This window comes from Protopterus annectens, chromosome 2.part0 (assembly GCF_019279795.1).
Source record: "Protopterus annectens isolate FY-2018-M chromosome 2.part0, PAN1.0, whole genome shotgun sequence".
In the NCBI taxonomy this organism is placed as follows: domain Eukaryota; kingdom Metazoa; phylum Chordata; order Ceratodontiformes; family Protopteridae; genus Protopterus; species Protopterus annectens.
Window position 1 is genome coordinate 164,325,963 of NC_056728.1, and position 24,596 is coordinate 164,350,558.

Below are 24,596 nucleotides of genomic sequence, written 5' to 3' on the forward strand. Positions count from 1 at the left end.
AGTGGTTTCAGCAGAATCTGAGGTCACTAGGATTTATTTTAGAGGTCCAAAAACACAAGTATTGGCTACAGGTAAAATTGAGGGAGCTGTTGGAAGATACAGGATGGGGTAAGCTGGGTCAAGATAAAAGAAAAACTAAGGGCAGAAATAGAGCGTTATAAGAGATTTCAAGAGAAGGACAAGAAAGCAAGTGTGGCCTGATGACTTGTGGGAACTGCATAGGGGGACAAGTAATAAAAAGTGTAGAGAGAGACAGAGGGACATGAAGGGGCTATTGCAGGTGTAAACAGATGACAGGACATTATTTATGTACATTATTGATAATTTAAGATGGTAAGATTAGTCAGGGGAGGCTAGCAGCAGTACCCCTAGCTGCTGAGAAAGCCTTTGATAGAGTGTGCTGGGACTGTTTGTCTCAACTAATGCAGAAGTGAGGGAGGGGTTCCTGTTAAAATACTGGGAATATTAAAAGCCCTGTATAAGAGATTAATACCGGATCAGTCGAGGCCTGGGTTAACAACGACCGCCACCAGTACTGTTAGCTGACAGTGGTCCTACTGTTGGCCGAAGGAGAAGAAGAAAAGGGGGAAGGCATGCCTGAAGGCAGGAAGAGAGGAGGAAGGTTAGGAGTGTGGTAGTGAGGGTAGGAACTTTGAATGTTGGCAGCATGATTGGTATAGGGAGAGAGCTAGCTGATATGATGGACAGAAGGAAGGTTGATATATTGTCTGTACAAGAGACCAGGTGGAAGGGAAGTAAGGCCAGGTGTATTGGAGGTGGGCTCAAATCGTTCTATCATGGTGTGGATGGGAGGAGAAATGGGGTAGGGGTTATCCTGAAGGAACGGTATACCAAGAGTGTTTTAGAGGTGAAAAGAGTGTCAGATAGAGTGATGTTTATGAAGCTGGAAATTGATGGTGTAATGATGAATGTTGTTAGTGCATATGCTCTGCAAGTTTGGAGTGAGTTGGATGAAGTGGTGGTGAGTGTACCCAGGGGTGACAGAGTGGTGATCGGAGCAGATTTCAATGGGCATGTTGGTGAAGGGAACAGAGGGAATGAGGAAGTGATGGGTAGGTATGGTGTTAAGGAAAGGAATGCAGAAGGTCAGATGGTAGTGGATTTTGCAAAAACGATGGACATGGCTGTGGTGAATATGTATTTTAACAAGAGGGAGGAGCATAGGGTGACATACAAGAGTGGAGGGAGATGCACACAGGTTGATTATATCCTATGCAGGAGAGCCAGTTTGAAGGAGATTGGAGACTGTAAAGTGGTGACGGGGAAAGTGTAGTTAGGCAGCATAGGATGGTGGTTTGTAGGATGACATTGGTGATCAAGAAGAGGAAGAGGAGTGTGAGGGCAGCACCAAGGATCAAACGGTGGAAAATGAAAAAGGGTGTTTGTGAGGTGGAGTTCAGGGAAGAGTTAAGACAGGCACTGGGTGGCAGTGAAGTGTTACCAAACAGCAGGGTAACTACAGCAGAGCTAGTAAGGGAGACTGCTAGAAAGGTGCTTGGTGTGACATCTGGACAGAAGAAGGAGGACAAGGAGACCTGGTGGTGAAATGAGGAAGTACAGGAGAGTATATGGAGAAAGAGGTTGGCGAAGAAGAGTGGGATTGTCACAGAGATGAAGAAAGTAGACAAGAGTATAAGGAGATGTGGTGCATGGTAAAGAGAGAGGTGGTGAAGGCTAAGGATAAGGCGTATAGAGAGTTGTATGAACGGTTGGACACTAATGAGAGAGAGAAAAGGACCTGTAACCAATTGGCTAGACAGAGGGACCGAGCTAGGAAAGATGTGCAGCAGGTAAGGGTGATGAGGGAAATGTACTCACACGCGAGGAGAATGCGTTGAACAGATGGAAGGAGTACTTTGAGAGGCTGATGAATGAGAGAGACAGAAGGCTGAATGATGTGGGGATAGTGAATCAGGAAGTGCAATGGGTTAGCATGGAGGAAGTAAGGATAGCTATGAAGAGGATGAAGAATGGAAAGGCTGTTGGTCCAGATGACATACCTGCGGAAGCTTGGAGGTGTTTAAGAGAAATGGCAGTAGAATTTTTAACCAGATTGCTTAACAAAATCTTGGAAAGTGAGAGGATGGCTGAGGAGTGGAGAAAAAGTGTTCTGGTACCGATTTTTATGAATAAGGGTGATGTGCAGAGCTGTAGTAACTACAGAGAGATAAAACCATTCAGTCACAGCATGAAATTATGGGAAAGAGTAGTGGAAGCTAGGTTAAGAAGGGAGGTGATGATTAGTGATCAGCAGTATGCTTTCATGCCAGGAAAGAGCACTACAGATGCGATGTTTGCTCTGACAGTGTTGATGGAGAAGTACATAGAAGGTCAGAAGGAGTTGCATTGTGTCTTTGTGGACTTAGAGAAAGCATATGACAGGGTGCCTAGAGAGGAGTTGTGGTATTGTATGAGGAAGTCAGGAGTGTCAGAGATGTATGTAAGAGTGGTACAGTATATGTACAAGGGTAGTGTGACAGCAGTGAGATCTGCAGTGGGAGTGACCGATGCGTTTAAGGTGGAGGTGGGATTACATCAAGGATCAGCTCTGAGCCCTTTCTTATTTGCACTGGTGATGGACAGGTTGACAGATGAGATCAGACAGGAGTCCACAAAAACTATGATGTTTGCAGATGACATTGTGATATGTAGTGAGAGTAGGGAACAGGTTGAGGAGGCCCAGGAGAGGTGGAGATATGCTCTAGAGAGGAGATGAATGAAGGTCAGCCAGACTAAGATGGAATATATGTGTGTGAATGAAAGGGAGGGTAGAGGAATGGTGAGGATGCAGGGAGCAGAGTTGGCAAAGGTGGATGAGTTTAAATACTTGGGATCAACAGTTCAGAGTAATGGCGAGCATGGAAGAGAGGTGAAAAAGAGAGTACAGGCAGGGTGGAGTGGGTGGAGAAGAGTGTCAGGAGTGATTTGTGACAGACAAGTACCAGTAAGAGAGAAAGGGAAGCTCTACAAAAGAGTAGTGAGACCAGCTATGTTATATAGGTTGGAGACAGTGGCACTGACAAAATGGCAGGAGTCAGAGCTGGATGTGACAGAGTTAAAGATGTTAAGATTTGCACTGGGTGTGACAAGAGTAGACAGGATTAGGAATAAGTATATTAGAGGGTCAGCTCAGGTTGGTCAGTTTGGAGACAAAGCTAGAGAGGCGAGATTGCATTGGTTTGGACATGTGCTGAGGAGAGATGCTGGGTATAATGGGAAAATGATGCTAAGGATGAAGTTGCCAGGTAAGAGGAAAAGAGGAAGGCCTAAGATAAGGTTTATGGATGTGGTTAGAGAAGACATGCAGGTGGTTGGTGTGATAGAGCAAGATGCAGAGGACAGGAAGAAATGGAAACAGGTGATCCACTGTGGTGACCCCTAACTGGGAAAAGCCAAAAGGAGAAGAAGAAGATAAGAGATTAACCGCAAAGGATTAAAACGATGGCTAGGCTTTCTGACAGGCTTGAGATGAGGAGAATAAGCTAGGAATGCCCACTTCCCCCATTATTATTTGTTGAATACATACAGCCACTGGGAATACCTGTGCATGATATTGAAATCAGGGGGTGTGGATAGTAAAGTAAGATCACATTCTTTGTGAACAATGCTATTTTTATTTTTGTACCTTGCAGATCGAGAAGGTTCTAAAACAAATTCTGATAGAAATAGGAGAGAAGCAAAGAACAATATGTCCAACGACAAGCAAAAAGAGCAATATGGGGGAAATGGGGACTTTGGATACAGAACATAAAATGGCAGACTGAATGAATGATAAGATGGCAGACCTAGACTGTGTCACTTTAAGAAACTTCCAGAGTGACTGGGTATTGTGCAGCACTGAATTATACAGTAACTAATCATCAAGACTGTACTCTTTCAGTTAACTAAGTATATCAGGTTAATCATTAAATAGAGTGGGCAGTCAGAATTACCAGTGGGTTCAGCAGTGCTTATTGATGACTGCACACTAGTTCTACTATCATACAGTATAAGAATGTATTACCTGGGCACATCAATGCAACCATAACTATGAACTGTACACAACAGTGCCTAGCACCATCTGTAAAGTTAACTACCTATGGAATGTTTTAAAGACTAGGGATACCGATCCTTATGAGGAATCTATTCAGTGCTTTAAGTTAATGGTTATACTTGTTAAATAGCTTTGCACTAATATCATGGCTATTTTCACAATAATGCTGTTTAAACCTTAATAATGATAAACAAATGAATATCTGTGTTACATGCAATGCTGTTTCACATGCATGCGCTATATATGCATGTAGAATATAAAAATATGCTTTATGTAAACACTGGCTGTCATGATACATGCTGTACTAGATACGTGTGTAAATTTAAATATGAAAAATGTAGTGTGTCAACAAACAATTGTCATTATAAGAGCACACCAAGCAGTAGGTTTGCGCAGTATATTATGCTACTGAATATTATACAAAATAAAAGCACTGCACTGTTAGAAATGTACATGATTTCACTTAAATTTTACATTGCAAAATGTTGTTGTGTCTTTCGGCTTTTCCCGGTTAGGGGGCGCCACAGCGGAACTGCGGTCCGCTAATGATTGGCAGTAGATTTTTATGTGCTGAGTTGCCGGCCCTGATGCACAATCTTCAATGAAGGTACGCCCATTCACGCATGTCTCCACATAGAAGACGCTCTAGCTGAGAATCGAACAGGACGTTTTACTGCGAGGTGACAACGCTACCGCAGTACCACCACCGCAAACTAAATTTTACATTGCAAAATACTTTACATAAAAGTGAATAAAGATAAAAAAGGATTGTGCTACACAGTAGAAACATTTTTGTGCAGTATTTACATAGACTGTCAGAGATACTTAGGCAATAAACTGTTAAATGAATTAAGGCAGATAACCACTGACTTTAAAACAAGTTTCTGTAGTGTAGTGGTCATCACATTCACCTAACATGCGAAAGATCCCCGGTTCGAAACCGGGCAGAAACAGTTTTCCAGAGGTCAATTCCTCGTTGGTCAGATCCGACCATAAGCTAATCACCCTAGACATCCACATCCCACCCCCAGTCCCATTAGGGAAACCACCATAAAAAATTTCTCCAAAGCCAACTTCATGCTTCTTAAGACAGAAGTGGCAAACTTCATGACACCTATGCAGATGGACAATAGAGGTATGACTGCTGAATCCCACACAAATGCACTTTATAAGCACTTACACGAGTGCATGGATCATGCTATCCCTAACAGAACCAAGATGCTATCCTCCAAAAAAAGGAAGCCAATCTGGTGGTCCCCTGCCATAAACAAACTCTAAAACAGAAGAAAGAAACTGTTGCAAAAAAGAGTAAAACCCCATGATTGGATGAACTCCCTGGTCAGCCTCAGTCAGAAGCTGAGATCCCTCATAAAATCCTCCAAAGCTAGTTATGAAAACAAAATTGCAACTGATTCTAAAGACAACCACAAAGCATTCTATAGCTATGTCAAGAATGTCAATGGCAACACTCAGATCTGCTCTGAGTTACATAGCATTAAATATACAGAACCAACTGATATTGCCAACATCCTGGCAGATAGGGTCAATGCAAACTTTACCCCCCTCTCACCCCCTAAAGGGCCCATCTCTATACCGGAAGAATGCAAAGTTCTTGTAATCATGGCTGCACAGGTAAAAACCACACTCTCCAAAGCCAAGAACACAGCATCCAAGGGACCTGACAACATCCCAGGCTGCATTCTACACGAACTACAGAATGAACTGGCACCCCGCATAAGCACCATGTTCAATCAAGGCCTCACCTCAGGCTATGTGCCCATTGAATGGCGCATAGCGACAATTATCCCACTCCACAAAGGGGGAGCCACCATGGATCCCGGGAACTACCGCTCTATTAGCCTAACGAGCCTGGTTTGCAAGGCCATGGAATGTATCATCATGGAACTTATAAACAAAGACATTGGTAATCTCCAAACTCTGGATCCAACCCAGTTCCAGTTTGTAAAAGGCAGATCATGTCTCCTAAACCTGACAGACTTTTTTGAAGCAGTCACCAAAGCCATAGTCGAGGATAAGGTGATTCACACAGCCTATCTAGATCTCGACAAGGCTTTTTACACCATCTCCCACTCTGGAATTATAGATAAACTTACCAAACTAGGTATAAATCCCTATGTCACAAGATGGGTTGCCAACTGGCTCACTGACACAAGCCACACTGTGAAAGTAGCAGACTCCAAATCCGACTTCAGAACAGTGACAAGTGGAGTACCACAGGGTTCAGTCCTGTGTCCTATCCTGTTTGGTATCTACTTTTCTGAAGTACAGGCTAACACAGAAGGTCTTTGGCTAACAAAGTTCGCAGATGACTGCAAACTAGGAACCATAATCAAAACTCCTAACGATGTGGACATCGTACAAAAGGGCCTCACTGAGACAGATGACTGGTGTCAAAGCCATGGCCTCAAGCTCAATGCCAAAAAGTACAGTGTGATCCCTTTGGTAAAAACTCTGTATGGTAGTCTACTTAACACCGAAAGTGTGATAAGAGACCTTGGGACATTGATAATCACATTGCTATATACATATATATAGATTTATATAGATATAGATATAATGTATATATATATATATATATATATATATATATATATATATATATATATATCTAAGTTTATTCAAAATCCACTATTTGGACCCCCATATAGCCCATCCATGTTATCTTTTAGAAGTCTCACGCTTCAGGACTTAAGCAGGCCCTGTGGCCAGATCTGTAGTGCAAATGATTCCTTCAGATATACTACACAAGTTAACCCCAGTTAGGCTGTCACACTCCACACCTCCAAGGTCTTTCAGGTAAGCTCCTGCTGTCCCATCATAACCGCACATGAAGAAAGAACATCCTGTCTTATTGCAGGATATCTCTTTTATGTATTGCATTAATTGGCTATAAGTGCCTTGTTAACTAGTTAAGCTGAGAAGGTGTCAGAGTTATCATTAATGGTAAGTCTTCATATGTGTCTATATGTGTAAAGTGATTCTAAAAAAGGGGCATCTGTGTGAGAAGTTGTGTTGAAGCATTTGGCTGTGATGGAGTGCATTAGTCTATTCAGGCAAGACTCCTGTACAATGGAGTAAGGAAAGTTTTTTGTTTTCCTCAGAGACAGTGTAGCGGCACACACACATATAGGCACACATAGAGAGACAGCAAGATAATATAGACATACATATGGTTTACTATCACATGCTTGGCAATCAGAACACCAGTATAATAAGAGAAACAAAACACTGAATCTCAGAATGCCGAAGATAATCATTCATGCAAACAATCTGAATCATGAAACTTCCTACTGCTCTGGAGCCAGGATCAAGCACTAATACTGGTCCTAAAGGAATACGTATGCACACTTAGTATTGCTGTCTTCAACATTCTAAGATTCTGAGTTTTGCTTTCAGTGCTGCTCAAATGTATACAAATTACTACTCGAACACACACAGACACAGAAACATACAGACATGTGTGTGTGTGTGTGTGTGTGTGTGTGTGTGTGTGTGTGTGTGTGTGTGTGTGTGTGTGTGTATATATATATATATATATATATATATATATATATATATATTTATCTATATACATATATATGAGTACAGCGTGACTCAAAGAATCATTTAATCAATGAAATTTTTACTGCAAATTTATAGTTCATAGTTCAGTAGCTAAAAATCAACTGCAATATTAACTCCCTGAGTTTGTTTTTCTGGGCTGTTGTATGACAGTGGAGGTAGTATTATGTAAGACCTAGGACTACTGGGGGGGGAGGGGGGGCAGAGATCATGTTAAAGTGGCTGAAGTTTTAAAGAGTTTTTGTTTTCTACTCTGGTTGATTTTATTTGTAGGGTTAGCAGAGTGATGATTGCAAATGTAAATTATTTAAACTGGCAAGTATTAGGATTCAGTTTTTTTGATGATTGTTCACAGATTAAATTCCACAATATTTTCTATTTTGTTTAATTTCATATGCAATCAGTATTGATATACTAATACATATTTATACGTGTGTGTGTGTGTGTGTGTGTGTGTGTGTATACACACAAACACACACACATATATATATATGTATATATATGTGTATATATATGTATATATATGTGTGTATATATATATATATATATATATATATATATATATATATATATATATATATATATATCTCTATATATCTATATATCTATTTATATTTATACACACACACATACATATGTACATACATAAATTTACAGGGGGTTGGGGTTAATCTTCCACATAGGGAAGGGAACTTTTTTGGAGGATTTTCATTGCACTTATAATGAAATGGATAATCAGTGTATTGTTATGATGAACTGTAATGCGATTAAAGGTGAATTTGAGTAATGCTTATGTAATCTTATATACTGTAATCAAGATGCATGAATAAGTATGCATATGTATTTATCTATATCTATGTCTATATCTGTATAGATATAGATGTGCACACACACATATATATATATATATATATATATATATATATATATATATATATATGATAGTGAAGTGATGCAACATCATAGTTTATTTTTCATTTTTTAGTAGATGTCTTACCTCTCTATATGTATGCATGCCTTTAGTGTTTTTTTCCATTTTCCTCCAACATTATGCAAAGATTATGCAGACAAGCTGTTGGTGAATTTTCAAGACTCCAAGATGCCCATAGATGTGTGTGTGTGTGTGTGTGTGTGTGTGTGTGTGTGTGTGTGTGTGTGTGTGTGTGTGTGTTGATAAAGGTATGGAATATACAATGCATCCTTGGGAAGCTACAACAGAAAGACCACAAGATGAGGCAGTTATATACCTTTACCATGCAATTTAGAATTATTCATCATCTGTTACATGATGACTTTCTGTGGCGTAAAGCAAATCTCTACACTATATTTGGCAGAAACACCACATCCATCATGGGTCTATTTCAAAGTATCTAACAGCTGAACTGTCAAAACCCATACAGTCAATACCATATGATCGACATTTCAGTCCATTGAATCATTTTGACCTAGATTTTGGTGCAGTGGGGATCAGGGAATTTGGCCATTTTCCTCACTGTAGTGTGATCTTAGAGTTGGTACACATACTTAGCATGTGGTATGGGGGGTACAGGGTGGCTAGCACCCCCTGGATAAACATTGTTTCTGTTGTTTGTGGGTGTTGTTTGGATTTGTGTTTTTAGATGATGGACTGAATTGTTGATCATATGGTCTTGACCATAATGTATTCAAAAATATGTCTTTTTAATACTTTGAAATAGATCCATTCATCACTCCCTTGCTCCATACATTATAACAGGACAAGAATGCGTCTGTGACCTGGTATAGGAATGCCTGACTGCAGAAAATAATTCCCCAAAAGAGCAGAAAAATGATTCAAAAAGGAAAAGCTAGGCATTATTATTCTGGCCGGTCACTTTAGGTACACCATTCTGGCCTCAGTGTTGCAATCCATGGATGTGAAGAGCCCTTTAAGAAGGAAGAAGTATTTACGGTGGAAGTCCTTTCACAGTGCCAGCTGTGTATGTCAGCTGTAGATCTGACCTTCTGTTGACGACAAAACTGACATTGTTACATTATGAGATGGCAGAATTTCCATCATGGCAACACCACACCCCTCATCTTACACACCTCTAAGGGCACCAACACCAATGTTTTTCAATGACTATGAAGGACAGTTTGGATAAATTTCAGATCTTACCCCTTCTTCTGAAGAATGGGATGGCGATCTTACCCCTTCTTCTGAAGAATGGGATGGCTCCTACACCTACCCGAGTTATCAGACACATACTCAACATGTACATATGTTGCTATACAGGAGAAATGAATGATACAACCACTGGCAGAGTTGCTTATCTCACACAAGTTGTTAGGGTACCTGCTATGATATCCAGCATACAGTACAGAGTTTGATATCACCTTCAACAAATGTTTAACATGCTGCCATAACCAAACTATGCAAAGCCCTTCCCTTTACAGCCTATCACAGGTGCAATTTTTGTAAGTGTGGTAATACTGTACTATTTACTCCATATATCATATTGCATTGTCATCCATGCCTCCACCGCCCAGCTGTAATATAATACAGTGCTTGTGCTGCCTACATCATGTTGCACCTATTGGTAATGTATTAATACTGCTCTGTTTACTCCATATATCATAAGGAGAATGAAGTAGGACATAACCCATATAACGTACGCTACTGCAGCAGTTATCAAATGAAGAAAGTTGCATGTTGGTGGTGTTGGACATGCCACCTTTGTAAGTGAAATATTCACCAGTGGGTTCCGGAGGCTTTGTGATATGTGCTCTTCTCATTTGCCACTTACATAGATGAACTACAAACCAATGCCTCAAGCCTGTGGTTAACAACATTTACTGATGACTGTAAACTATCAGTTGATGTTGGAATACCCAACAACATGAAGCTACCTAAGGATGGGCTGCATTCTGCAAAAAACTGGTGCAATGACAGTGGTCTCAAATTAAATGCCAGAAAATGTAGTATAGTTCACTTTAGTACAGGAAATAATTTGGCATCATACTACAAAGATGGCATACCTCTTAAAGTATGACCATGTCATTAGACACCCAGGCATCCTTTAGATCATTTCTCCACTGTAGTTAAAAAAAAAAAAAACCTTCTATCTGCCCAAGCCAATAACCAGGGGTATGTCAAAATGAAAGTCATCTTACTTGTCTTGTGTGCTGCATTATTGAATACAAGACCCCCCTTTAATACATGCTCATCAAAACATATCACTCAGCTGGAGACAACACAGAGGCTACTCAGAAAAGTCAGAAGCCTCAAATCTCTTACTTATTCAGACTTATTCTCACTGTATTCTGTTCCCTGCAGCCTCTTCCATGGTAACCTATATTTGGCCTTTTGGCAACAAAAGCTCCCATCTTCCTAGACCTACTATGTCCTCACAGAATTAATGGCTTGTCAAACAAACAAACAAGTGATCTTAATCTCTATTGATAAATAGGATGTGTTGGCATGACACTCTAAATCTATTAAGTAAACTGTTTTAGCATAATAAGACAACTAATCACCTAGAGCCACATTTTATACCATAGAGTGGCTAGCCCTGCCACAGCATGCAATCTGTGATCCATGTCCTCCTATCATGAGGGTACTGTGCACCACAGTTAATGCCCAAAGTGGTTGGTCTGTACAGCTCTTCCCTATATAGGACACCATGGAGAGTCTATGCTGCTGCCCACATCTCTATTCTTTGCTGGTTTGAGATGGAAATACTCAGCATGTTTTTTGAAGGTGGGAGGAACTCCACAGAGATACAGGGAGAACATGCAAACTCCAAACAGACATTGGGTGGGGGTGGGATGTGAAGACCATTATGCCAACTGACTTGGTCAGATGGGTGATGAGCGGTTTGGATTCTGATCAGGATACAGCACAACAGATGTCTGCAGTAAGACAGATAGTTGAGAAGAAGCTGGGAATATGGAAAGAGTCCAACTAGGCATCCCTAGACTTGAATAAAGCATATGACAAGGTCCCAAGAAAGCTGATTTGAGCAGTCCTGCAGTGGTTGGAAGTCACAGAAACATAGGTAGAATTAGTGCAAGCTATGTACAATGATCCAATGACTAGGGTAAAAACAGTATTCAGTCTTACAGAAGGTTGCCAGTGGGAGTAGGTGTGCACCAGGGTTCAGCTCTGAGCCCACTGCTGTTCATACTGGTTATGGACTACATTAGCAAACAGGTTGGAGGGGACAGATCGACCAAGTTGCTGTATGCAGATGATGTGGCATTACAGGAAGACTCTGTGCAAGACCTACAGCAAAGGGTAGGGGAATGGAAAGCAAAACTGAAGGCACATGGGATGAAACTGAGTATAAATAAGACAGTGGTAATGGCAGCAAATTGGAGACATCAGAAGAAGCTGATAATTGAGATAAAAGGGAAAATAGTGGAACAGGTTAAAAGCTTCAAGTATATGGGAAGAGTGGCTGAGGAGAAGAGAAGTCTAAGTAGACTAAAATCAAAGGGGCTGCAGCCACCTGGCACAGAGTGTCAGGGGTAGTGTATGACAGAAGAATGCCAAAAATGTGGAAAAGCAAGGTGCACAAAACAGTGCTGCAACCAGTACTATTGTATGGCATGGGAACCTGGGCAGTAAAGACAAAGCAGCCGAGGATGCTTGAGCTAATGACAATGAAGTGCTTGAGATGATTGGTAGGATGCACACTGTGGGACAGACAAAGAAATAAGGACATAAGAGCAGAAGCCAAAGTAGCAGCAGCAGTGGAAAAGGTCAAAGAAAGCACATTACGGTGGTTCAGGCACATGTAGAAAAGGAAAAGACAGTCTGGTGGTGAAGATTTGGGCAGACAAGAAGAAGGCAGGATAGTGGCATTGAATATATACAGAGAGATGGCGTTAGTTGACAAGACACCCTGACCCCCTGCAGAAAATGGGTAAAAAGGGGTTGATGCTGATGAAAAAAAGTAACCCTCTAGCTATATTCATGACCCACCTAGGTATCTGAATGGGCATTCTGAAATTTTCTCCTAGGACCTGTTTTGTGTGACCATCCTTGAGACAGGAGGCAACTCACACTTGGGTGTTCTAACTAGGCTGTTAATGTCTGATGACTGATTATCCAGTTATCTACCTAGGAACTTACCGATTTGGACTGGCTATAATGCCTAAATTTGATTATCTAGTTATCGACCTATGAACTTTCTGATTTGGACTGTCTATACAGCCACCATTTAATTATCTAGTTATCTACCTATGAATTTACTGATTTGGACTGGCTGTAATGTCACCACTCTATTATCTAATTATCTATCAATGAATTTCCTGATTTGGGCATGGTTGCAATGTCTACATTCGGTAACTGCAACAATTAGGAGAAATGCAGGTACAACAGAACCTCAGAAGCATGTGTGTCCTTTGCTTTGCCTTTCAGCATACTCTGTAATACAGTGACTGTAGCACTGTACAGTTTAATGTAATTTTTCCCAAGTCAGGATCCTTACTAGTCAGCATTGCAGTACATCCCATAATCATTCATTTGCATTCAATATTATCAAGTTATAGTCCTTGTTCTCAATATCTGATGTGCCGTCCTACTCTCTCATACTTTCTCTTTTTATTCATCTTTTGCACACCACAGAAATCTTGGTTTCACTATTCATCCGTTTATTGCAGTCTACATAATTTAGACAGCTACTCTGAACTGGCATCCCATACAGGATCAATTGCCTTACTGATGTTTAGCGAGTGCTAGGATAGACTCGGGATCCACACAGCCCTTAATAAGATAGCTTAGATATCAAAGAAGGACTGGATAATTATTATTATTATTATTATTATTATTATTATTATTATTATTGTTACTGTTAGCAGGGTAACGTCACAAGGTGCATATGCATTATTTTCGAGGCACCTAAAAGAACTGTCAGTGATAATTCCAGAGTCATTCTGCTTGCAAGTAGAGACTAAGGAAATCAAACCTCATCAAGTGATGATAAACAAATGGTTTGGAACAAACTAACAAATAGTGCCAAAGCCACTGTCTTAAACTCAATGCTAAGAAATGCATAATTGTACTCTATGGTAAGTCAACCATCCCACCTAATTACCATGTTGATAATACACACAATAGTTGATCAAGTGGTCAGGGGTCTGGCTAAGCACATTGGCAGTAGCCTTACCTTCAACCACAGCATGGCCACTGAGGTGAGGAAATCCTTTTATGTTGTGCAACTTATAAGTAAGGGCATGGCATCTAGGTCCAAAGAGGTCATTATCCCACTGTACTCTGCCCTTAACAGACCAATCATAGAGTACAATGCTCCCTTTGGTATGTACCTGTCCAGGTATATGCAGCAACTAGAGTGACTTCAGAGGTTCCTTACAAAAGGAATACAAAGTGTAACAAACCTGCCTTATGCAGAGCACCTTAAAGCCCTTCCCCCTCTACTCAGTCTGCTATTGATTGATCGGGATGATCTATGCCTGGCTTACAAGGCATCAACAAACCTGTAGTATGTCATATTTTTTTATGCCCACTGGTCTCTTTTACAGAATCAATAATTAAGTATATAAATGTCAGGCCCAGATGGTTTTCATTTTGCAAAATGATACATCAATAAGCATCTATTTTTGATAAGTTGCTCACCTCATAATCAATATCCAAGTAGTCAGAGTCTCCTTTGGTTCGGAAATGTTGAATGTGTTTATCGACCGTAAAGTTAACTTGCTTGTTGAAGCGTTCTATTAAAACTGAATGCCAGTGCTGGTCATCCAAAAGGCTCCCCAATATGACAGTTGTATGGCTGTTACTGAATCGTCCTTTGGCGTCCCCTGTCAGAATGAATATAATAAAATGCTATGTGAGTATAGTAATACCCTGTAATCATAACAAAAATACATTTCAAATACAAAAGAGTACATACCATATACCTTATCTATATGGATCAACAATTACAGGGAGTATAGTAACCACCAGTCATATGAAAATATATTCCCAGCATTGCTGCCCTCAGTGTATTTGTGCCACAAAAGGACTGTGTAAGAAACCAATTTCAAAACTCCAAAACAACAGTATGTGGCAGTTGTAAAAAATATCATCAAGCCTAACAGAATCTTCATTTACTTTGTCTTACATGAATGATACATAGATTGCAAAATGAAGTTAACTAATGAACTAAAAAGATTTACATCAGTATGTCAAATATGGGGAGATTTCAAAAATGTATTCCCTGGTTTGCAAACCTTTAGCTAAAACAAACTGATAAAACAAAATGCTGTGCGAGAAACTAACAGTGCTAGAATTTGAAATATGAAATAATTACTGATGTGAAATTTGCCTATGTAACACAATCCCATCATACATTATTTTTTAGACCTCTTGTTCCAGCTACAATTCATAAACCAAATAAACCTGCAGTTTTGAGAAAATTACACAATACAGGTACAACAAGCCAACAATTAAACTCGTAGCCATGCAAAACTTCTGTAACTAGCTTTTTTCTTTGTTTTGTTTTAAACTGTAAGAGATAAATATGCTGGGCATATGGTGATCATGAACAGATTTGCAAATAATAAAGATGAGATTCACAAAGTCAGCAACTGTAAATCCACAGAGAACCCTAACTGTTTAATTCTACACTAAGTGACTCCTTCCTGAAAAGACTGCCTCAATTATCTTTAAAATATTTGCAGGCAGTAAGCATTTTCAAAACTGTCACATTCAACTTCAGAAGAGTACAGTAAAAGTAAGTTTTGATTTAAGGTATTAGCCCGTTCCAAAATTCTAAAATAATTTTCTCTGTGTATTTCTATTAAGCAGCTTTGGTGTCTTTATCCTTATTTACTTACTTATTTACAAAATTAATACTATTTTGAGGCAGTAAGTTCACTGCACTGCTCAGAGGCCATTTCACCCACAAATTAATTACAATAATTAAAAATTCATGAAAATATAAAGATCAGCAAAATTAACATTAAAGATGGAGAATACTCACAAGCAGAAATGTAAACAAATAGCAGGCAAATGCAGTCTGTGCCATTAAGAATAAGCAGAAGCACAATAAAATAATCAGGAATAATTAACCAAGATGGAAACAAACACTGCAATAGTTAAATAAGGTAACAGAGAGTCTACTGAAGAAGTGACTAAGAAAAGCTGCGTTTGTGGCAGATTATTCATACTAGTCTCTACTACCTTCCTAGATATGTCAAAACATTTGACACAGTATCTCATCAAATACTTCTCAATAAACTAGATTTCTGCCACTGCAGCTCTGAAGACCTAAGCTGGTTTCATAGCTACCTGTCAGACAGGAAACAAGCCACTTTATGGGACAATAAACTCTCCCCCCAGCTCCCTATATGTGTAGGAGTCACACAAGGATCTATCCTTGGCCCACTTTTACTCACAATTTTTACCAATGACCTAAACTCCTCAGCAAATCCAGCCTCAATCATACAATATGCTGACAATGCTTCCCTATTCTGCTCTGCCCCCTCTATCAAGAAACTCCAAGAAAAAACTCAAGCAGCCCTCCACAATATAGAAAACTACTTAACTGCCCATCAACTTATACATAACCCCAATAAAACCAAGCTTATGGTCGTCTATAATACCTCAACACCAACGAACCAACCACCTATCTCTATTTCCTCCTCCAGTTGCACAAAAATAGAACCTGTTGAAATACAAAAGTTCTTGGTGTCACAACTGATAGCGACTTAAGTTTGACAAACACCTTGCACTAACAATTAAAAAGCTTCATGTCAAACTGGGTTCTCTCTATAAGGCTAAATTGTATCTTACTGACCATGGCAGTCTTGCAAAAGCCAGCACCCATCTTTTGTCTTCCCTTCACAAATATTTACCAATCTTTGCAAATCTGAACTGAATAGCCTTGAGTCTTGCTATAACAAAATAGCCAAATTCACCACTAATCAGTCTCAAAGATCTCACCATTGCACTGCCCTTCTCCAGCTGAACTGGTTAGAGCTCCCTCACCTGCTTACTCTGACTCAGCTACTAACTGCCATACAGTCTTATACAAACCTGACAACTGCCCAGCTGTATCTGACCTTGTCCAACCCTACATTAACCTAAAATGTCTTAGGTCTGCTGATAAAGTATTGTTGAAGGTTAAACAAAACCCAAAACTCTCAAGGCGTCTCCTTATACTCACATATTGCCAAACACTGGAATTTTCTATCTCACCATATTCTGTCCATCAATGATGCACATTCATTTAAACAGTCACTAAAGAAATATTTCACCAGACATAGGCTTTGCTCATGTTCTCCACCAGGATAACTAATTTAACCCCTTACTGTCTAATTCCTTCTCTCTACCACCCATTGTCAATATTTCTTGGCAACTGAGCCTTCTTAGCTTCAATTTGTGATATTTCTATCCTGGAAAAAAATATATATTTTTTTGTTTTGACTGTATGAATAGTATAAGCTTATTGTACTACCATTGTTATATGCTTTTAGATACAATGTCAAGGAATTGCATTGGAACTCCTAATCTAATTGTCATATGTACAAATGTGTAATTATGTAATATTCCTTGGAGCTTTTCTCTCTAGGTCTCAGCTGAAAATGGGCTTCTTGCCCAATTGGACACTAACAAGTTATCAAATGCAAATAAATAAATACAATTTACCAAAAAAATAAATAAAAACACTCACAAGGGTGCAACTTCAAATCCAGTGTTGTAATAAGCTGAGTGCTTTCATCTTATTTAATAAAGGTCTTGGCATAAACAAAACATTTGAAAGCTGCTGAGACCATCATTAACTAAAACATTTTCCTTACATTTGAATATTTTATTTTTGCTTCCTGCTGACTGCTGACCACCAACTTCCTGCAGTCTATTGGCTCATTTGTTTCTTTCAGGGTGTGAGTCATTCTTGCCCTATTTGTTCCCTGGACCAAGAAAGTTAATCCAAAATGTGCCAGACTGTACCAGAAGGGATAGAATTCTAGAAGTCATCGTAACCAATACAGAGGGTATCATGGACATCTAAGTTAAGGCACCATTAAGCAACAATTATCATGCTGTTGCGCAGTTTAGACTAAGAGGGAAGTGAAAAACAAAATGACAAAGACAATGGTGGTGTGGGACTTTAAAAGAGTAGCTTTGGCTGTGCCAGTGGATCGACCAAGGATGAATTAGGAGGTTGTGAGGGAGTTTACAAACTACAAGAATAGGTAAGGAATTGAGGAGTCAAGGTTGAGACGGGCAGGAGGAGGCTGCTTTTAATCCTTTTACCATATTGTTTTTTAACTAAATGTGACTGCTGTTTACTTATGAACATAATTTCAATAGTTCAGCACATACAATGTATAAGTGCATTAAACCAAGTGTGGGCAACCTTTTCTGAGCAGCTACAAAGCAGTCACAACTTCTCTTGCAAGGTGTTCAAGTGCCAGGAAGCCATATTGCTAGTGATTATGGTACATGGATATGCATAATATTCTAAACCACACAGACCATTTTCCATTAACTAAGAGTAACAAATCTGTTCAGGTTTGCAGTAAATCATATCCAGAAAGTGAGAGTAAGGCTATGATGTAACTTATTGAAATACTTCCCTTTGTTTTTCCCACAGTGCAGTGCAAAACAGAATGTGCATAAATTCCTGGGGATGGTGCTATGGGTTGCACACCCTTACATTAAGGCCTTGTCGAGTGCAGAAATTTTAGGTTTATGGTCTGTTTCCTCTGCAAAATAAATCCTTTCTTTTTTTAATTATTTTAACTCATTAACATTTACACTTTAGCCAGATTCCTCTATTTTAAAAAAGTTGGTTCTGAAGGGAGTTGTTTCATGACATACCACCCCTATTCCCAAAATATGGTTCATTTTCTTACTGAGAAAACTTGTTTTCTGCATGTGCTTTGTGAACTAACAGTATAATCAGGCAGACTTCAGAAATGTCAAATGTCCAAGGTTCTACCTGCCCAAGTAGGAGACTGTAAGCCTTGAGTACCACTGCCAGATTCTCTAAGGCAGGGTTGTAGCCGACAGCACTCTGCCACCTAAATATAACCTACCCAGAGTGATATAGTCTTGCAGTATGTTGTGCATTTGTGGTTTTTCTTTTTGCTTAATCTGACTCCATTAAACGCACAGCGGTGGCTTTGCATGGATTCATTATCAAATCAGTGAATCATGATGGACAGACTTTTGGTAAATACAGTGTGCTTCACAAAAAATAAAAAGCGCCAGTCATATAAAAATACAAAATCTGTCCATCTCAGACATTTTGGGCATCTTCAAGTTTTACCATATGCTGCAGCATTCTTGTTTTAAAGATGATAAATATTTCCATGCTGCTATTCTCTGGAGAAAAAAAAATGAAAGAACCCATGTTACTCTTTTCTGGGGGGGAGGGGGGATGAGAGAATTCCTGACTACTGTATGTAAAATAGTATGGTCTAAAATACAAAATATGGGAAAGTTCAAATGCGCGTGTGTGTGTGTGTGTGTGTGTGTGTGTGTGTGTGTGTGTGTGTGTGTGTGTGTGTGTGTGTGTGTGTGTATATATATATATATATATATATTTTTTTTTTTAGTAGGACAATGATTTCCCTGTGCCCCCCCCCCTGCACCACATTACTCATGCACCCTAAACATTACATTATTAACTGTACCACTACACAAGACATAAGTACACAGAACACACACACCCCAACTACTATAAACTTTTCAGTCAAACATTCATTTTCCTGCTCACTCCTACTTGTAAACACACGCACACACACGTCACTTCATCAAAAAGATCAAATATCTAAATACAACTGATGCAGCAGAAGTTTAAACACACTTCACATAAGCCAGCATAACTAAAAAAAATGGCAATAAAAAAACAGAATAAATTTTTTTTGCAGGGAAGCAAACACCCCCACACCTCTGCCCCTGTAAATTATATATAAGACCTCCATGGTTGCATAATCCAGCACACAGTGATAAAGCAAACAGCAGTATTATTTACAAATCCTTAATACTACGCCTACCAGTGATAAAAATAAACTTTCCTTATTATCAAATTTATAATTGTCAGAATGCACTAAGAATGATCATTTTGACCTCTTCTAATTACATAAAGTGATAGATTACTTCAGTGACATTACATATTTAAGTGTATAAAAGCACATGTTGATGCCATTCATCACTGTACATTAGAAAACTAAGATGGGGATAGTGAAAAATACAATTCTTTGATTAGTAAGAAAATTCTGCTACAGTCTTCTGAATAACCCTTAACTCTATGTACTGTCTTACCTTGATGGCTGTATAAATGAACCTATTTGCAATATGAAAAAATAGATAAAAGCTCTTATTGGAGAAAACCCATACAGATAAATGATAAAAGGAAATAAGTATTGAATGATTAGAGAAGGTTATATCAGAAAGTGCAGGTACAAAGTGCTAGGTGGCATGATTGTCTTCAATTATGACAGCCCTTTGTTTTTTTTGTTTTTTTTTGTTTCTCAACTTAAAGTTGAAAGCACACCTCATATTCTACCTACTTTAAAACAGCACTTAGACACTTTAGCAAAGAACTTAAGGGTGCAGTTCAAAAACTCAAAACTGAATATGAATCCAAAATAATCAATAAAACCGTAAGTAATTCAGGTTTCAAAGAGATAGTTAATAACCTAGATGACAAATTCAGTGGGAACTTTAATCCACCGACTATCATAATTATTAGTCATTTCCTCAGTCACTGATCCCTCCTATGATTTTTATGGAACCAGTCCTCACAGGTCTATGAAAAACAAATACTACCATGCTCATGGTCTTTGATAATGTACCAGGTTGCTGAATATTCACTGTCAAGTGTAGCTTACTGGAAAATCTATTAAACCCATTTAATATACCACAGTCTATATCCCTGAAGCCTAAAGGACACCTACCATAATGTCCTTACACAAAAGGGGTCCAAACATGTACTTTGCCATTATAGACTCATCTGTTTTACAAGCCTTATGGAATGCATCATATCTAACCTTATAAATTTATAAGCTCTTTTTTGTTCCCCAGTGGACCTGCCAGACTGCATTAATAACATCACTTATTTGGGGGGAGGGCAAATCCAAGCCTTGACAGGTTGGTTAGAGTCCAATAACCCATTTGCTCTTTCTCAAGGTACTTTATTAGCCCATTTGATTCTCCCTCATGGAGTTGAATGACCAGAAGCAGGACAGCTTACCTCACTAGCTGGACATTGTACCCTCCATCTTTAGATTATCTCCCTCCCTTGCAGTGACAGATTAAGCAATGTATTTTTGGGTTAGCAGCTATAGGGATCATGCCTCCACATTGTCTCCCTGCTAATGTGTATGACTCAACATCCAGTGCTCCTGCTTAGTGTCAGCTATATGGTGAGCCTGGGCCACTTCCAATTCATCCCCCAGAATGGGAAAGCTAGCAATAGCTGCTCAATCCTATCCTTCACTACCAGCTCCAAAAGACATCTGGTCCAAGAATCAAACTAGGGTTGCCGGCCTCATATTTTGGGCTTTATCCCTTTACATCTATATCATAGAGCTGCCCAAACATCAATTCAGCTTTGCCAAAGGGGGGTCCTACCTTCTTAAACTTGAAAAGCCTTTCAAAAGGAACTGAACTGGGAATAGCGGTTATGCAGAACACACAGCACATCTGAACATCATCAAGGCATTTGATATTGTGCCTCATGACAAAATTGTAATCAAGACATTTGATATTGTGCCTCATGACTAACTTGTAATTTTGAACTTTAACCCATGTGTAGTAAAGTGACCAATAAACTGGATGACAGACAGAACCCATGTTGTTAGAGTTACAGGAACCACCTCAGAGTGTAAAAATGTCACAAAGGTGGAGTCAATCTTTGCTTGGCAAGGAGTCCTCTATTATTCAACATTTGATTCTTAAATCAGCAAACCGATATCTGGGTCTCTTGTTAACACAATTTGCAAAAACCTGTAAACTAGGCATTGCTATTTGCATACCGTTCAACTTGGAGGTAATCCAGAAAGGTTTGACTTTGCAAAGAACTTGTCCAAGAACAGTCTCAAACTAAATGCAAAAAAATGTAGTATAGTCGATGTTGGTAAATACATTTTTCCCATGATACTATATAGATGACTCACCACTTAAGATAAGCACTGTCCTTATAGATTGGGGCACCTTTGGGGGGGTGTCTCTCTATTCCCTGACCATCATGTTTGTTTTAACCATTTAATAACCAAAAACATCTGATACATATCCAGATAAATCTTGCTTTTACTTTACTCACCTCTTATCTAGCACCTTCTTCAGTATCTGCCCATTAAGACATACTCCTCAGCTTGGGAGACCCCAGTGATTTCAAACCAAAAAAAAAAGTATTAGGCCTCAAAAAGTTCCTTAGCTATCCAGACCGACTAGCCACCTTTTCCCAATATTATAGGTTCATAGGTTTATACTAGGCTATCTGCCCTAAGGCATTTATAAGCCTAGCCCAAATTTTTGTGGCTTACGCCACCCCTTATATGAAAAAATACTGTGCCCATTAGTTTGTTGTGCCTCTGTCCAGCAGTGACACAGAGATGATTCCCGGGATAAACCTACGATCTCCCATCCACAGGTCAAGATTTCTCTTGAACAGAGCCAGCGAGGTGCTCTGCCTCACATGGACCGGGATTTTATTCCACAGCATAGGGAGTCTCTGAGTGATAAATCTATCCCTCCAGCACGTCCTATTTATATCCGTGCTAAGGTTTAAGTCGCTTGCTCTAGTGGTTTTGTTTTTTTCTGTTTCCTATAATATTCTGTTTCCTATAAACACCTTTGTGGCAATCTAAGTTTAGTATTTAGTGCCAAAATAAAATAAAAATGCCTTCACCTACTACAGTTTCCTAGAACTAATAATTTTTCAAACACCCATAGAAATTATCTGAATCTTGACCAAATAATTATTAGGTCAAGAGGGCATGATATATTGTTATCCCTGTGCAACATCCCCAGTAATAAACTCAAAATATCAAATAAAGTATTGCCTCTGCTGCATTCAAGATTATCCTCAATGGCAGGATGGGCATTCACATATTCACCATGGACCTATCTTCTGCCTCCTCTCTCTCATGGCAGGAGGTAACTTTTTATACTGGGTGTTCTGGCTAGCCTGAAAAAAGGTCTGATGATAATTGTCTACTATTTATGTATGCAGACCTGGATCCAGCACTAGTTAACCTAGGCAGACGCCTTAGGCCTGTGTTGGCTGGGGGCCCTGCATTGGCTTAGAGGGCCCTAAAATAAAGTCTTTTATAAATAAACAGTCCAAACACCAAATGTAAATAGAAAAGCCAAAAGATGTCTGTAAATCTGGAAGGCTATTGGACTGTACAGGAGATGTTTATAAAACTGGAAGGCTTTACAACCTCACGGGATACATCTAGGAGCAAAGAACAGCAAACCCCAGAAACCTCTAATAGAGGATAGGACCGTTAAACATCTTAACATATGGGAGCTACATGCTGCAATTGCAGAGTGGGAGATTTGATGGGCAAGAGGTTGTGTGTGAGATTTCATGGCCATCCAGCAGCAGGACTGGCAGAATCCAGAGAGAGTGAGCCCATCAAAACAGTGTGTATCTGTGTGTGTCTGCATTTGAAAAATGCCCCAGTTAGGGATGTTAGGGATGGCAGGGTGGTTAGCTTATTCAGGCTAAAAATCTGTACCTTGATTATAGGAAACTAGTGCCTGAAACCTCTATACCAACTGCTAAACTCTTATCAGGTGCAGTTGAGTTTCAGCACATTTTCAAAGAATGTTGAGTTTCTGTGCTTTTTTCAAAGAATGTTGAGTTCCAGTCCATTTTAGTTTCTGTGCTCTTTCAAAGAAAGTTGAGTTTCAAGGGAAGAGAGTTTACTGTTGCTCGTACTACGTCAATTTTCAATGTGTAACTGTTTTGTTTAGCAAATGGCCACTATCAGTGTTTGTGCTTTAAAATCTGAAAGCAGTGTGGGTAGCACAACAGGTAGCATACTTGCCTTTGGTGCATAAGGTTGTGGGTTCTAGATGGATTGCTGATATTGCAGTGCCATTTAAGGGGTGATGGAGGTGTTGCACTCCTGAGTGTGTCCTCCTTTGGATGACATACCTAGCAACTCTAAACCTGTTGCTGGTTTGTCAGCCACTCCATATTGCAATATTACCAGCTTAACACTTTTTTTTAAATGTAACATGGGAAATGTATTCTTCAAAGGCAGTAGGCACTGAATTCATACATGGAACATTGAAATGTAAAGTTGTTTATCAGCGGCAATCTCTTCATTAGTTATAGATCTCTTTAATGTGGAGCAGTACTGATGATATATTGAACAGAGAATAGCAATAGGGCACCTGCTGATTTGAAATCACATCAGTTTGAGGAATTAAAAGAACATGACATTGATCTTGACAAATATGTGGAATTACTCTTATGATTTTTACTTCTACAAAGACTGTGTATATTGATTGATATTGGTGGATTGTAATGACAGAAGTTTGAGTGGCCTTTTGTGGTTGAAATATTCTATAATCGGTAGTTTTGTCATTATTGGGTCATACTTTATATTTCATTGCTTATAGGTTCATAGGTAAGTACTAGGCTATTGGCCCTAGGGCCTATATAAGCCTAGCCAAAGGTACCCTGGCTTTCGCCACCCAAGAAAATTATTTTCCTGTGCCACTGTCGAGCAGAGCCACAGAAGTGATCCCTGGGGTGAATTTCCTATCTCCCATCCAATCATCAAGATTTTTCTTGAACAGTGCTAATGAGGAGCTTTGTTTGATATAGATAGGTAGTTTGTTCCAGAGTATGGGAAGCATCTGGGACAGGAATCTATCCCTCCAGCATGTTCTGTTTATTGTGGTGACGAGGTTTAGGTCCCTAGAGCATGTAGCTCGTAGGGACTGGGATTTCTTTAAGTGGAGCATATCTAAAAGCTCTGGGTTTGACATAGCTTTGTGTCTTAGGCAGTTTTTTGAGATGGT

At 39.4% G+C, this 24,596-nt stretch overlaps 1 protein-coding gene and 1 non-coding gene across 2 annotated transcripts in view; one reads left to right on the forward strand and one right to left on the reverse strand.

The window, feature by feature from the left end:
• The window catches only part of CNTNAP5 (contactin associated protein family member 5), a 4,019,360-nt gene that overhangs the window by 2,371,529 nt on the left and 1,623,235 nt on the right, over positions 1-24,596 (reverse strand). The window contains exon 6 of the mRNA XM_044060643.1: positions 14,235-14,419. Within this exon, the coding sequence (XP_043916578.1) occupies positions 14,235-14,419 (185 nt within the window). The remainder of the gene's footprint in view (positions 1-14,234; positions 14,420-24,596) is intronic.
• Positions 4,935-5,007, forward strand: TRNAV-AAC. The gene has a single exon. It is a non-coding gene; the product is annotated as a tRNA-Val (tRNA).